The 15,753-nt window shown below is 35.1% G+C and overlaps 1 protein-coding gene across 7 annotated transcripts in view; it reads left to right on the plus strand.

The window, feature by feature from the left end:
- The first annotated feature begins 687 nt into the window (after positions 1 to 687).
- Positions 688 to 15,753, plus strand: part of STXBP5L (syntaxin binding protein 5 like) — a 419,550-nt gene continuing 404,484 nt past the window's right edge. For 2 of the 7 annotated variants that reach the window (XM_017513532.2, XM_037733129.1), the window contains exons 1-2: positions 1,896 to 2,027; positions 2,153 to 2,349. In XM_017513532.2, coding sequence (XP_017369021.1) covers positions 1,922 to 2,027; positions 2,153 to 2,349 — 303 coding nt within the window. In that variant the 5' untranslated portion in view covers positions 1,896 to 1,921. Of the gene's footprint in view, positions 990 to 1,553; positions 1,785 to 1,895; positions 2,028 to 2,152; positions 2,350 to 15,753 lie in introns of those variants that run through there. The other 5 variants (XM_017513533.2, XM_037733130.1, XM_017513535.1 and 2 more) reach the window with 4 other exon arrangements.

Below are 15,753 nucleotides of genomic sequence, written 5' to 3' on the forward strand. Positions count from 1 at the left end.
TATTGTGACTCCCAGAAAGAGCTTAAATATATTTTTGATAGTTTGCAAAGTGAGAAATGTTTCTTTGAAGAAATTAAATAAATATTTTTGTATATGTGAGGATGAGGGGGAAGGAGTAATTCTACTTATTAGAGAGAGCAATCAATTCCTTAGGCTCTAGAAGGCTGTATATTCTGAAACTATTGAAATACAATTCTCTCTGGCACATACGAACAATTAAGCCATTATTAGGTAACAGCAGGGGTTAATCACAGATACAGGTTTAGTGCAGGTAGCAGGGGAGTGACAGGAGCCGGATGGATGCACCTGAAGAGACGGTAGAGGCTCGCGAAAGTGAAAAGCTGCAAAACACTTGCCCAGTTCACCACACTGTCCAGAGCCATACCTAAGATAAGCAATCTTCCCCGCAGCCTCAGACTCCAGGCGCCCAAATTCGCACGAGGCATTCTATTGACTCACACCTGCGTCCTTCAACAGGTAAAGCCAATTACGGCCCCTAGAGCACGACCCCCAGCATACTGGTCAATACAGCTGTCAATCAAATACCTCACCTACTTTTCTAAATTCTCCCCTCCCACTGTCATTGGCTTTGTAACTTCGGCCTATCCACAGATTTCTTCCGCCTTAGAGACCACGGAACTTGCCCTATTGAATCTAGGATTGGCGCCGAAGCTACTCCCGCCCTTCGACGTCCCTGGGTACTCCGCCCCCTTCACCGCCGGGCTTGGCTGAGGAAGAAGCGGGGCGGGGCGAGCGAAGGGCCGGCCAGGGGGTGGGGCCTGCCTCCCACGGCGGGAAGGCGGAGCCTGCGCTAAAGCCTGCCTGGTCGGTTAGGACCTCGGAGAGCGCCAGGCGCCGCGACCAGAGGGATTGGAGAAGTGGCCGGAGCCCGGCCGGACCCACGCCTGTGAGCCAGCCTCCCTCCGCGCCCTAGGCTTCCCTGGCTGGCAGGCGGCGAGTGGCGTCTGAAGAAGGTGCCTAAGTCCTGGGTCAGATAGTCATCCCTGTGGGACTCAGCCGCCGTCCGGCTGTGGCTCCCTCGCACCTGTGTGTGTGTGAGAGCAAGGAGAGAGAGAGAAGGAGAACGAGCGCACCTGCGCGCGAATGCCGGTGTGAGGGTGTTTATGTGTGTTCTGGCTGGGCTCGCGAATGCTCGGTATAAGGTGTTCGTTTGTTCGCGCGCCCGCGGGCCAGAGCCCGGCACCTCAGCGTTCGGGCCGGGGGAGGGACAGCGGGAGCGGCGGCTCTGAGCGCCCAGCAGGCTGAGGCGGGACTCGAGCCGCAGTAGTCGCAGCCAACGGTTCGCTTCCCTCGAGAGCGGCCGTCGTGCCGCGGGGAGAGCGGACGGCGGGCGGCTAGCAGGCAGTAGAGCGCGGTGGCGGCTGCCGGCAGAGGTGGAGGGAGAGGAGCAGGAGGTGGGGAGAAGAGGGAAAGAGGACGCGGGGGGGGAGGTGAGGGGGAGGAGGAGGGACAAGTGGAAGCAGACGGCGTCGCCGTTCGCCCCTCCCCCCCGCAGCTGTTGCTGTGGGTCACTCGCAGATGTTTTGGGGTCCGAGCTGCTGGGGGATGGGGAATAGAAAAAGTCCCCCACCTCACAACCCCCACCTCCCCCCTCCTTTCCTATTGACAAAAAAGGAAGCGTTGAAGATGATGGGAGAAGAGCCCGGAAGGTGGTGGCAGAGTAAATACCGGCTTCCCCAGCATCGTTTTTCTGAAAATAAAATATTCTGAGCTGAACGTTTCGAAGAAGGAAAGCCTGCACTTAAGAGAGAGACGGAGTCTTGGTCTGTTGGGCTCTGGTTTGATTGTATAATAATGATGATATAATGCTAATGACGATGATGACACTGCCTTTTATTTTTACCTCAGTGCTGATAAAGCGTAGCTACAGCTGGGGATACAGTCCTTGAAAATCTGATGTATGAGGAGGGAATACTGTTGCTTTTGGAGTTGTGTTATATTTATCCTCTTTAAAAGGATATGCTTTTTAGAATTAAAATTTGACAAAACGAAGCCTCTTTTCTCAGGTCAGTTATAACCAAGGCTCATAAAATGGGGACTGACTTGACTAATGAAAAGAGAAAGGCTTTTACCAAGGTCTAATTCCATATGTTAAGTCACCCTTTCCTTTTTCCTTTGAATTTCTCAACAGTGTGTAAAATGAAGAAGTTTAATTTCCGAAAAGTTTTGGATGGCTTAACTGCCTCCTCCCCTGGCAGTGGTAGCAGCAGTGGCAGTAACAGTGGTGGTGGGGCTGGAAGTGGTTCCGTACATCCAGCAGGGACTGCAGGGGTTCTCAGAGAGGAAATTCAGGAAACCCTGACTTCGGAGTATTTCCAGATTTGCAAGGTAAGTTTTGAATTGGCTTAAAGCCTATTATTTCTTTATTATATTGTTATGAGAAAACAAGGGGGGAAAGCACACCAGGGACTGGAAACTGTTGAGATGCCAGTATCAGAGTCTGGTGCAGCAAGCTCTGTGGGTAGATCAGATTGAATTAATAGAAATTTCAGGCATCAACTTAAAAAGCAATGATAGTTTAAGGGGGAAATTAGCACACACAAAAAGTAGAATTTGCAAGACAATGTTAAGACCCAATGGTGGACAAAATTTTTAATATTTGTGTATTACATTAACTGAAGAAGAAAATAGTCATTTGGTTTTCTGTGTTGTCAGATCAAATAATTGTTATTTCACTGTTCAGTATGAAATGAATAAAGCTACTAACATGTTGCTAGAATTAAGTAGATAATAGGAAAATATGTCCGTTTTAAGGGGGCCAATGACATTGCTTTAAAATTCTGAATAAAAACACCTCCACATTCTTGAACTCTTCATAAATAGACAAATACACAGGCTTGTAAGAACTTGTTATACTTGTAAGAACTCAAAAATAGCCTGTGTTTTGGTTTAGTGAGAAAACATTTTCTGTAATTATACTTTGATATTGAACTTCTAATGAATATGCAAAAGAGAGTTTCTGATAGGTAGAGATGAGAATTTATAAAACAAGCTTTAGGTTAATGTATAGAGATATTGTTATAGTCGTTATATTTTATGACATAAAGTGATTTATGATTTTATTGCCCTTTTTTGAGTTGTCTTAGAATGTGCCTATTATATGCAACAAAACTACTAAGTTATTTGTGTAATATAAATAAATATACTTTTGTAAATGTATTTGGCTAAAAAAAAGAAATAGAAAACTTGCAAAATTACAGAAATTAACAATGTTTAAAATACTTTCACAAAAGTTTTTTTGAAATTATTAAAATTAGTTTTGTGGTAAACAAGTGATATATGTATAAAGAGATAAATTTCAATCACTGCCTCAGTCTATAAACCTAGCAGGGTCATTATACAAACATTTAACCTACAGTTGTTAGTTTACATAAAAGCAAGTTTATTTAGAGTTAAGTTAGATAAACAGATTTAATTCTAAACTACTTTGTGAAATTTGTGTACAGTAATGATTTTTTTTCCTCAATAGGAAATAACAGATATTCTGTTAGATTAGGGAAGGGCTTAATAGTGGTTATGAGACAAATGTTAAACAGTCTTGGAGGTCAAATTTGAACTGTTAGGCAGGGGAATTATGCCCTGATTCTCTAATCTTCATTGTATTTGTAATTTTTGTGATCAGATTCTGAAATAGTTTTCCAAATTCTCTCAATTCATGTATATGATAGTGATATAGGATAATTTTACTATAGATAAAATTGATATAGAAACGATAGACTTCTGAAGCAGAATGACATTGGGCTGCTGAGGTTATAAAGCTTGTAGAGAGGTTTTAAATAAAAAACTTCAAGGAAATGGGTGAATACAAGAGAGAAGGGAATACATAGTTATCTTCCTATTTATTCAGGCAAGAGATAGTTATAGGAAGTGGCAGAAGTTAAATACATACAAGTTTTAAAACATATGGCATGATAGGAGGATCATTGGCCTAGGAATCAGAAAATTTGGGTTTTATTTAAAATTCTGCTAGTTAACAGCCATATAATCGTGGGCAAGCCATTTATCTCCCTTGAGCCTTGATTTCTGCATCTGTAGTATTGGAATAAGCATATTTGCTCTCCCTAACTAAAAGAGCGTTATTGAGAAGATCAGACAAGACAAGGTGAAGGCAATGCATAAATGGAAAGGATGATAAATTATATATTAATATTATTGTTAAAGTTTCTAAAATCACCTGTTTATAATGGAATGAATGTAACTTGTGGGTTATAATAATATTAGCTTATGATTTTCAAATCAATGATAAGAGATAGCTATATAAGTTGTCCACTAATAGTATTGAAGTCTTACTAAATGTGGAAAATGCTATACCATCTTTGGATAGGAATATAGTTAATTTTTAAAAGTAGTTATATGACTACATTATAGTTACCTGGCCTATAACAAAATATATAAAAATGAACTAAGAAAATCCAAAAATTAGAACCATTACTGAAATGGGGACTTTATTTAGATTTATAGACTTACTGATTAAATGTGCAAAAAACATTCTATTCTGAGTACTAAGGAGTTGTCATGTTCTGGGTGCTTCTACCTTTTCAACATGGGCAAGACTAAAGTATAAATCTAGAGTTGACCGTTTGAAAGCCATCCTCCTCTCTACTATTTGATTAGTTATCACATCCCATCTATTCTATTTCCTTAGTATTTCTGAAATGTATTACCTTTTCTCCATCCCTAGTGCTTGTTCATTTCATCATATTTTCTTGCTTGGTCTTTTGAAATCACTTTCTAACTGATCTCTTTACTTCTTGTTTTACCTTATTATACTTCATTTTGTTACAATAATGGCTATTTCTGAAATATAATGTTAATTATGTCATTTCCTTGCTAAAAATTCTATGTTGATTTCCCTCGAGCAATGATGCTCTTACAATGAAAGTCTTATTTGAAACCACAGTAAATAACATCTGTTAAATAAATGTGGCACCTTATGGGCACACATTTGTTTTAGAAATTATAAGAAGAAATTATACGGCCAATCAAAAAAACATTGTTTTTTACATTTTGTTTTTGTTGTGTATATCATCCATAGAAAGGTAGTAGGACATTTGCTAGCCTTAAAAACGTGAAAGTATAAAGCTATACCCTTCTAATAAACAATATATCTATAAGCAGTTCAAAGCCATAGAAATAGCAGAAGAAACTTTAGTGCAAGATCAGGAAAAAAAAAAAAAAAAGTTAATGCATTGGGTTACTGCAATCTAAGTTCAGAATGTATATGCATTTGAATGCCTGCATTGTCCAGTTATTTGTGAAATACATGAACTGCCTTTCCTGAACTTGAATTCTGTGAAATACAACTTGAAACTATTGCTCTATACAGTAAATTTCAGATCACTTACCTTGATGTGTATAGGGTTTCCTTCAGAGGGGATTCCTGTTTACCTTTCCATTCTCATTTCCTTGATTCCTTAAGTACACTGCATTCCCTAAAAAGCACTGTATTTTCTTATATCTCAATGCCTTCTCTCATTCTATTGTTTCTGACTAGAACACCTTTTCTACCTTGATATTATTGGAGAATTCCCAGCTACCCTTTACCTCATAGTTCAAACATCACCTCTATGAGAGTAGCTCTGAGCACTGTGGCCTCAACTACCCACCAGGGTTCTTTTTTTTCTTTTTTCTTTTTCTGAAACCTCTTCTATGTTTTTCTGTAGCATCTGGCATACACCTATAGTGTGAATTTAGCACCTTCTTGTGATTAAAAAAGTTTCTTAAAATCTGTCACTGCCATTATACTATGAACTATTTGAGAGGCAAATAGATGTGTTTTTTTGTTTCCTTCTCATTGGTAAGGTGTCCTTTATCTAGCTGGCCAGTAATTCTCAACTCTGGTGTTTAAAATAGAGATTTCCAACATCACTTCAGTCTTAGAGACTCAAAACCTCTAGGCATGAGTCCTAGGCACTTGCTTTTTTTTTTTTTTTTTTGGAAGGTACCACAGGAGATTCTAGTGCACTTCTCTTCCATAAACCTTTCCAAATTCATATATACAACTTTTAGTTTTGGTTTATTTAAAGCAGAGTAAGACCTTACATGCTTTTGAGGCAAACCAAGTGTCAAGTCCTTCTAGATTATATATACAGTGATATGTATAAAACAAGGGTTTATTTTTTTCACATGTGTATCATCTGTGTATAGAACAGTGCCTGGCCCATTGAAGGCAGTCAAATATTTGTTGAGCAAATAAATGTATAAATTAGAGCAAGGAAGCTATAAAGAATGGTGTGTTAAAAGCAAACTAGACATTATTTTGAACAGCTTCTTGGAGTTGCTTTTATGAAATAAATTTTATATAAAGAGATAGCATCTAGTGAAAGAGTGATATCATTTTAGGAACATGGTATATGCTTTTCAAACAGATATAGAAAAGAAGATTGTAGGAGATTCAATTAAATTTATTTCAGTTTTTACTGAGGAAGATATTAGGAGTATTCTTATTTCTAAATGATATTTTTTGGGGAACAGCTCAGAAGTTTTAGATTGATAGTGACAAACACATGGGATGTTCTAGACCTCATTAACAAAATAGACAAAAATAAGTATATTACCAAAAACAAATAAGTGTATTACCAGAACCAGATGACATAATCCCTAAATTTCTGAATAAACACTTAAATTAGTCAACTCACTATTCATAAACATTTATAACTGTTTTTTTTAAATGGTTGTGATGTCAGAGACAACATGTAGGTAACTAGTATAACTTTTGGAGGGAAATGGACTTATAGTAATGATCCTCGTATCTGATGTAATGTCAGATCATACCAGGTAAATAGGAATAGATCAGAAATATAGGCATGGACTATAGAGAGTTGGGCTTTCCAGGACCCTAGCAAGCTGAAAGGAGATTAAATGCCCAGATATCCTTTAATACTATCTCTTCCTCAAGATTTCCATTGTCCACATTCTCCTAATTTCATTTGAGCGGTTTTGCAACTGAGATTGGCACAAAATCATGATCACAGTTCCACAGTTATGAAGTTTTCATCCATAAAAAGAATAACAAAACATTCTCTGAGATGTGTGGATTTGTTTCATTTCTGTACTTATAAACTGGTAAAATAAAAGGTAGTACAGTTGGATTACTGATTATGGATTTAGCTTCTGACAATGACTTCATGCCCTTGTCACCAAGAAGCACAGTAGAGGCATCTTTAAGAATGGTAATGGAGGCAACCAACAAAGAATCAAGCTACTGAGATGCTAACAAGCTACTGAGGTGCTAACAAGCATAAGAACCAGAAAGTATTAAATATTTTTTTCTTTTAAGAACTAGAAACCAAAGCCAGGTTGTTCAGTACTCCAGGCTGTCGTCTTCGACTATCCTGAGAGCATAAGGGTATAGGAGCAGGTTTGAGTAAAGGATTATAGACGAGTAGAAAGTATGTTTATAAATTTTTAAAGTTACCTAAAGGGCAATCACATTTTCTCGCAAAAAGTCCTTTGGTGCTAGTATTTGTCAGCATATTGGGCTGTTGGTCTTGTGTAGTATGGTGGTTCTTATGTTCTTAAAAACAAATAGTGTGGTCATACTTCATGTATTTCTGATATAGAGCTAATTTAAAATCGTAACATAATTTCCAAGTATGTTTATCTGTATGATCATTATCAGTGAGTAAACCAAATTTCTATTTCTTAAAGTTTAGTGCATTTCAGTAGATATTTTTCTGCCCTCACTTGAAAATGTGCCTGTGAAAAATCTTAGGATTAAGTTTTATATTTACTTTTAATAGTAGGATGATTGTATTGATTTTCTGTAAAGCTGTTTATAATATTGGTTAAATAGCAACAACTTTGACTATATCCATTAAAGGTCTCAAATAGAAGCCCTACTTTAAACTTTCAAATTGAGTTTGTTTTTCTCAGAGAAAATGGAAGTTTTTGTTCCTATTTAAGTATCAAAATGATGCTTTATAAAAAAGCTTTTGTTTATAGTGACAGTTTTCATTTTTAGTTTTAAAAGGATAACTTTTAATTCTTTTTAATATTTGAAAGGCTAATCTTTTAATGTGCACAATATACTAGTGTTTTTATTTAAAAATATAGATTAAGTATTTTGAATAATATTTCCTAATTTTCTTTTTTTTCCTTTTCTTTTTTTTGAGACGGAGTTTCGCTCTTGTTGCTCAGGCTGGAGTGCAATGGCGCGATCTTGGCTCACGGCAACCTCTGCCTCCTGGGTTTAAGCAATTCTCCTGCCTCAGCCTCCCGAGTAGCTGGGACTACAGGTGCGCGCCACCAAGCCCAGCTAATTTTTGTATTTTTAGTAGAGACGGGGTTTCACCATATTGGCCAGGATGATCTCGATCTCTGGACCTCGTGATCCACCCGCCTCGGCCTCCCAAAGTGCTGGGATTAGAGGTGTGAGCTACCGCGCCCGGCCAATATTTCCTAATTTTCTAAATAATACTAAAATTTATGAGGACTAGTAAAAAATCTTTAAGTTTTATACAGCCAAAATTAGAAATAATATTTAAATGATTTAGAGAAGGTAGTTGTAAAAACTAGAATATAAGCCCTCCAAAAAGTATATAATAGGTCCACCATGATACCTAGAGAGAGGCTTGATTAAATGAAGCATTGTAGTCCTGAAGAAATGCAGCAAGAAGGTATTTTGGCATGTTTATTGTTGAAAAGATATTTATTATACACCTTTAAAAACAAGACATAAACTGTTCTCAGCTAAGTGACTGTGGTAAGAATGAAATAATGCTTTCTGGGATTGATTTATCAGCAAAATCACCTATGATATATTCTGGACTTATCTAAAATATTAAAAAGAATATGATTTTTGTTTCATATTTAGAAGCCCAAAATGACCAGTTAATATTGATGGTGTGTAGAATTATTTTGAGTATAATGACATATAATGATGCTGTATAATCAGTATAATGAATTTGAAATTGAAAATATAATATTTAATGTTTTAGTTTCAGTTAAATGTTTTATAATTGGATTACTTGTATTCAATAAATACCCCTTTGAATTGATAATAGCCATAAAATCAACATCTTATTTGGATATGTGAATTTTATTATAAATAAAACTGATCATTTTGTAATGGTGGTTTTAGATGCAGATTTAATACCTCGATTTAGAAAGTAAAGATTGGAATTGAGAGAAAATTGTTATACTTCTTTTATCTTTCTTTTATTTTTACTTTACCAAAATGAACACAATAAAATTATACTCTCCAGAAAACTAACTGGATTGGTTAATATTCAGTTTAATTTGTTCCTATAAATTGACTAAAAACCTGTCTATAAATCTGTAAACTGTAAAAGTTTGAATATTATTCGTAGTATGATAAATTTTGAAGTTAGATTGAATCCGGGGGAAATGCTTACAGTTGGTAAACATCCATGTAGGTGGAAAATGTAAAACTAGCAAAAGAGACAAAAAAGAACTGAGCAGATGATATGAGGAAAACTCAGGAGTAGAGGCAGGTAATCTGAAGCATTTTTTAGAAAGAATATTAAGAGAGAAATTCAGGTATGTCCCAGCTCTGTGGAGTGGTCAAAGATAGTAAAAACAAAGCCAACTTCAAAACAACAAACAACACAAAATTGTCAGAGACAAATGAATTAGGCCAAGAGGAAATTGATTAGGTTAAACATTTTCATTAAGGTGATGGATAGAATTAAGATCAATACTATAATAAAGGATATAATTGGTAGCATCAGTACCAAGAGTAGATGTAGGGGAGATGTGTGAGGAGTTGATTTTATAGAAAAGAAAAGTGGTGAAAAAATAGCAGAGACAGTATTTTAATATCATTTTGGTACACTGTTAAGGATGGTGATGCAATTAAGCCACAGAAAAGCAATTGAAGCTACCAGAAAGGAAATGGTAGGGTGGGGAATAGAGGTAAGATTTGCCTTTTAAAATAGCAAGGGGCAGGCATGGTAGCACATGCTGGTAGTCCCAGTTACTGGGGAAGCTGAGAGGGAGGCAGGAGTTGGAGGCTTTAGTGCACTGTGATCATGAATAGCCACTAGTAGTACAGTATTCCAATCTGGGCAACATAACAAGACTCCCTGTCTCTAAAATAAATAAATAAGTAAATAAAATAAAACAGTAGGTATCTAATTTAGAATTGTTCTCCTCACCTCATAATAACACATATTTTGTTTGAATTCTAAGTAAAATCTGTGCTTTGTCCTTTCAGGTAAATAAAAACATGATTCTTCTAGAAGATTATATGGCTTTTGTATTGCTGCTTCAGTTACCAAAAATTTATTGGCTTTAAACAACACAAATTTACCATCTTATTGTTATGGAGGTCAGAAGTATGAAAAGGACACCACTGGGCTAAAATTAATGTGTTCACAGAACGGCATTCCTTTTGGAGGCTGTAGGGGAGATTTTCTTGACTCTTGCAGCTTTTAGATGCTGATCACAATTCCTTGGCTGATGGCCCCCTCCCGTCTTGAAAACCAGCCCCTTTCCATTTTCAAAGCCAATTGATCTTTCCCACACCTCACCACTCTGACATTGACTTTCCTGCTTCCCTTTTTTATGTTTAAGGATCCCTATGATTACATTGGGCCCACCAGGATAATCCAGGTTAATCTCCCCATTATGAGATTAGTTGATCAGCAATCTTCATTCCATCTGCAACCTTAATTCCCCTCTGCCATATAACCTAACATATTCACAAGTTCTTTGGGGGCTGTTATTCTCCCTACTTAGATGTTCATCACCTCACCTGTTTTTGTGTTTTGAGTTATTTTATGGAAAATTTTAAACACACAAGAACGGAGAGAATAATATTGAACCCCTGGCTTCAACAATGATCATCCTTGGCAAATCTTGCTTATTTATATTCTCTTATTTACTTTTCTTACATTTCATTATTTTAAAGTAAATCTCAGGCATTGTACCCTTCCGTCTGTAAAAAACTTTACAGAGCAGATAAACAATTCCTCTCACCCTGTGCTTACATTATAATCCTCAAGCCCATTATCATAGCAGAAAACAATTAACATTTCTTTATATAACATGTAGTTAATGTTTAAATTCCCTCAGTTGTCCCACATTGTCTTTTTGTAGTTGATTTGTTTAGATTGGGATCCAAGCAAGCTCCATATTGCATTTTTACTTGTCTTTTAGTTATCTTAATTTTCAATCTGTGTAAAGTCACAGGGTTTTTGATAAGATTAGCTATCTTGTGCTTTTGTGTATATTAATGAAAAAAAAAAAAAACAAAAAAAACCCTCTTTGTCCTGATTTATTTATGAACTAGAAGGCTTTATGTGAGAAAGCGGGTGGGTTGCTCACTGTACCACAAGGTGACAAATAGAGAACTTTTAAATGTTTTCTAGACATGGTAACATTCTTTAAGGAATAGGAAAAATAATATTTTTAGGTCATTCTAAGAGCTTTTGTACTATTTTGTGATGCTACTATAGGATAGGTTTTGCTGAGAATGTTAGAAAAAAGTGTCATAAAAGACATAGTATGTGTCAAAGTGAATAAAAGTGGGATGGATTCTTTAAGTTGTATTCAATATTACTGATTTTTATCCATGAAATAAATTATTTGAGGGATAGGATGAGATTCAATTTTGTATAGCTCTTAAGTGAAAGAATAGAACATTTGATAAGGATTCACTCTACAGTTACTTAGAATAGAATTATATAGCAAAAAGCTGAAAGTGAATTGGACAAAGTCTGTTTTATTAGTAACTTAGATTTCTTCTAAGTTATGTTTCCAACATGTGGGCTAATAGTCTGAATATACTTGAAGAACTGAGTTGGAAAGTGATAAGAAGAGGATTAGAATACTGATGCGGAACACATTTTGATTTATTGAGTTCCATTTATAAATAATCTATACACTACATTTACTGATTACTTACATAATTCAAAAGGTACCTTATTCTGATTCTCTGCCATCCTATGGTAGTTTATTGTTGGATCTTTCTTTGCTTTTTCCAGTTCCATCTTAACCAAAACTTTTTTGTTGTTTCAGGTGATATTGAATATTCTTGTGCTCTATCATAGCTCCCCACTAGCTATTTGGTGAATTCAGTTACTTATTTAAACATTTATTGAAAGTGTATTTTATATTTAATTCTAAACTAGACTTTTTAATTGGGCAACTTTTTTTTTGTTAGGAATGACTTTGCAAGATAAGCACACTATGAACCAGTTATATTTTTATTTGATTAACAGAATACTTTGCATCATGTGAATTTTAATTCATGTTTTTTAACTTTATGAAACTCCCTCCTATTTTTTCAATGGCTCAGGATTTTTGCTCTCTGTCCCTTCCTTTCTTTTTTCCTTGTATTTCTACTATTTTTGAATTATTTTATGATGTGTTTGATATTTTTCTTTGTCCTTAGCTTATATTAATTTCCATTTATATCTTCTTGGCTAAAAGCTGCTTTATTCTAAAATAAAAGAACCTGGAAAATGTCTAAAATATATTTTTGGTATAATTTCATTTCCCTAACAAATCTAATACTTATTGAGACTATTAACATACCAAAATAACTCTTTAAATCTCTTAAGTTTCTCTTTTATTCACCAATTTTTTTTTAAAGGATTGAAAAGTATTTATTCTGGGTCAACTCAGTATAGTTATCAAATAAACATCTTTAAATCATGCTGCTTTGTTCTCTGCTAACAGACTCTAATTAAAAAAATTTTTTTTTGAAAAATGATTTGGGTACTTTTTTGCTTTTTAAAAATTTAATACTTTTAAATTGATATAAATAGATGTACATGTTTTGGGGGTACATATGGGAATTTAATACATTTGTATAGTTTGCAAACATCAAATCAGTGTAATTGGGATATCCATCACCTTAAATATTTGTCTTTGCTTTATGCTAAAAACATTAGAATTATTCTCTTTTAGCTATTTTTGAAATGTAGAATAGATCATTGTAAACTATAGTCACCTTACTGATCTATTAAATACGATATTATTTCTTCTATCAAAATATATATTTGTACTCATTAATCAACTTCTTTTCATTTTCTCAACCTCCTTCCAGGAGGTAACCAATATACTCTGTGTCTTCATGAGTTGTACTTTTTAGCTTTTACATGAGTGAGAACATGTGATATTTGTTTTTCTGTGCTTGGTTTATTTCACTTAACTTATGACTTCCTGTTACATTCATATTGCTGCAAGTGACAAGATTTCATTCTTTTTTATGGATGAATAATATTCCCTTGTGTGTATATATACTGCATTTTCTTCATCCATTCATTGATGGGCGCTTGGTTTGAGTTTATATTTTGGCTATTGTGAGTAGTGCTGCAATGAACATAAGAGTGCCAGTATCTCTTTGATATACTGATTTCCTTTCTTTTGGCCATATATCCAGTAGTGGAATTGCTGGATCATATGGTTGTTCTATTTTTAGTTTTTTGAGGAATCTTCATGCAGTTTTCCATAGTGGCTGTACTAATTTACATTCCTACCAACATATGTGAGTTCCCCTCTCCACATCCTTGCCAGCTTTCATTATTCCCTGTCTTTTTTATAAAATCCTTTTTAATTGGAGTGAGATGATATCTTATTGTAGTTTTGATTTGCATTTCTCTGATGATTAGTGACGTTGAGCATTTTTCATATACTTGTTGGCCATTCGTATGTCTTCTTTGAGAAATATCTATTCAGATCTTTTGCCCATTTAAAACTCAGATTATTTATTTATTTTTGCTATTGAGTTGTTTGAGCTCATATATTCTGGTTATTCATCCCTTCTGAGATGAACAGATTGCAAACATTTTCTCCCATTCTGTGGGTTGTCTCTTTACCTTGTTGATGGTTTCCTTTGCTATACAGAAGATTTTTAGCTTGATGCCATCCCATTTTCTATTTTTGCTTCCATTGTATGTACTTTTGAGGTCTTACAAAAAAATCATTGCCCAGACTTATGTCTTGTAACATTTCTCCAGCATTTTCTTCTCGTAGATTCATAATTTTAGTTCTTAATTCACATCTTTCATCAATTTTGATTTGGTTTCTGTATATAGTGAGAGAAAGGGTCCAGTTTCATCATTTTGCATATAGGTAGCCAGGTTTCCCAGCACCGTTTTTTGAAGAAACTCTCTCCACTGAATGTTCTTGGTACCTTTATCAAAAATTAGCTGGCTGTAAATGTGTGGATTTATTTCTGGGTTTTCTGTTGTATTCCACTGGTCTATGTATCTTTGTTTCTGCCAGTACCATGCTGTTTTGGTTACTTTAGGTCTGTAGCATATTTTGAAGTCAAGTAGTGTGATGCCTCTAGCTTTGTTCTTTTTGCTCAGGGTTTCTTTGGCTATTCAGAATCTTTTGTGGTTTCATATAAATTTTAGGATTTTTTTTGTGTTTCTATGAAGGATGTTATTAGTATTTTGATAGAGATTGCACTGAATCTGTAAATTGCTTTGGGTAGAATTGTCATTTTAACAATATTAATTTTTTCAATTCATGAGCGTGAATTCTTTCCACTTGTTTGTGTCCTCTTCAATTCCTTTGTTAGTGTTTTATAGTTTTCATTGTAGAGATCTTTCACTTCTTTAAATTTATTTATAGGTATTTTATATTCTTTGTAGCTATTCTAAATGGGATTGCTTTTTTATTTCTTTGTTCAGATTGTTCACCATTGGTGTATATAAAAGCTTCTGATTTTTGGATGTTGATTTTGTATCCTACAACTTTACTGAATTTGCTTATCAGTTATAACAGTTTTTGGGTGGCATCTTTAGGTTTTTGTAAGTGTAAGATCATGTCATCTGTGAACAGGGCTAATTTGACTTCCTTTTTCTAATTTGGATACCCCTTAATTTTTTTTTTCTCTTGCCTAATTGCTATGGTCAGGACTTTCTGTATTAGGTTGACTAAAAATGGTGGAGGTGGGCATCCTTGTCTTCTTCCAGATTTTAGAGGAAAGGCTTTCAAATGTTCCCTGTTCAGTATGATGTTACTTTTGGGTTTGTCATATATAGCCTTTATTATTTTGAGGTATGTTCTTTTCTATCCAGTTTGCTGAGGGTCTTTCTCATAAAAGGATATTGCATTTTATCAAACATTTTTTTCAGCATCTATTAAAATGATTGTATGCTTTTTGTTCTTGGTTGTCTTAGTGTGATTTATCACAATTATTGTCTTGCATTTGTTGAGGATCGTCACATTGGTGTTAATCAGGGATACTGGCCTGTAGTTTTTTTTTGTTGTTGTTGTTGTGTCTTTGTCTGGTTTTGGTAATGCTGGCCTCATAGGATACGTTTGGAAGTATTCCCCCTTCATTTTTTTGAAGAGTTTGAGTAGAATTGCTGTTAGTTCTTCTTTAAAATGTTAGGTAGAATTCATCAATTAAACCATCAGGCTTTACTTTAGTGGGAGACTTTTTATAACTGCTTCAATCTTATTCCCCATTATTGGTATGCTAAGGTTTTCTCTTTCTTCCTGGTTCAATCTTGGTAGGTTGTATGTGTCCAGAATATATAAACAAATTAGAAAACTTAGAAGAAAGGGATAAATTCAATTCTGGTAGGTTGAATTTATCCCTTTCTTCTAAGTTTTCTAATTTGTTTATATACAGTTATTTATAGTGGTGTCTAATAATTCCTTACATTCCTGTGGTCTCAGTTATTATGTCTCTAATTCTTTTGTTTCTGATGGTATTTATTTGGATATTCTTTTTTTTTCTTAGTCTAGCTAAGGGTTTGTCTATTTTATTTACATTTTCAAAAATAAGCCCTTCATTTTGTTGAT

This window comes from Cebus imitator, unplaced genomic scaffold (assembly GCF_001604975.1).
Source record: "Cebus imitator isolate Cc_AM_T3 unplaced genomic scaffold, Cebus_imitator-1.0 Scaffold494, whole genome shotgun sequence".
NCBI classification, from domain to species: Eukaryota; Metazoa; Chordata; class Mammalia; order Primates; family Cebidae; genus Cebus; species Cebus imitator.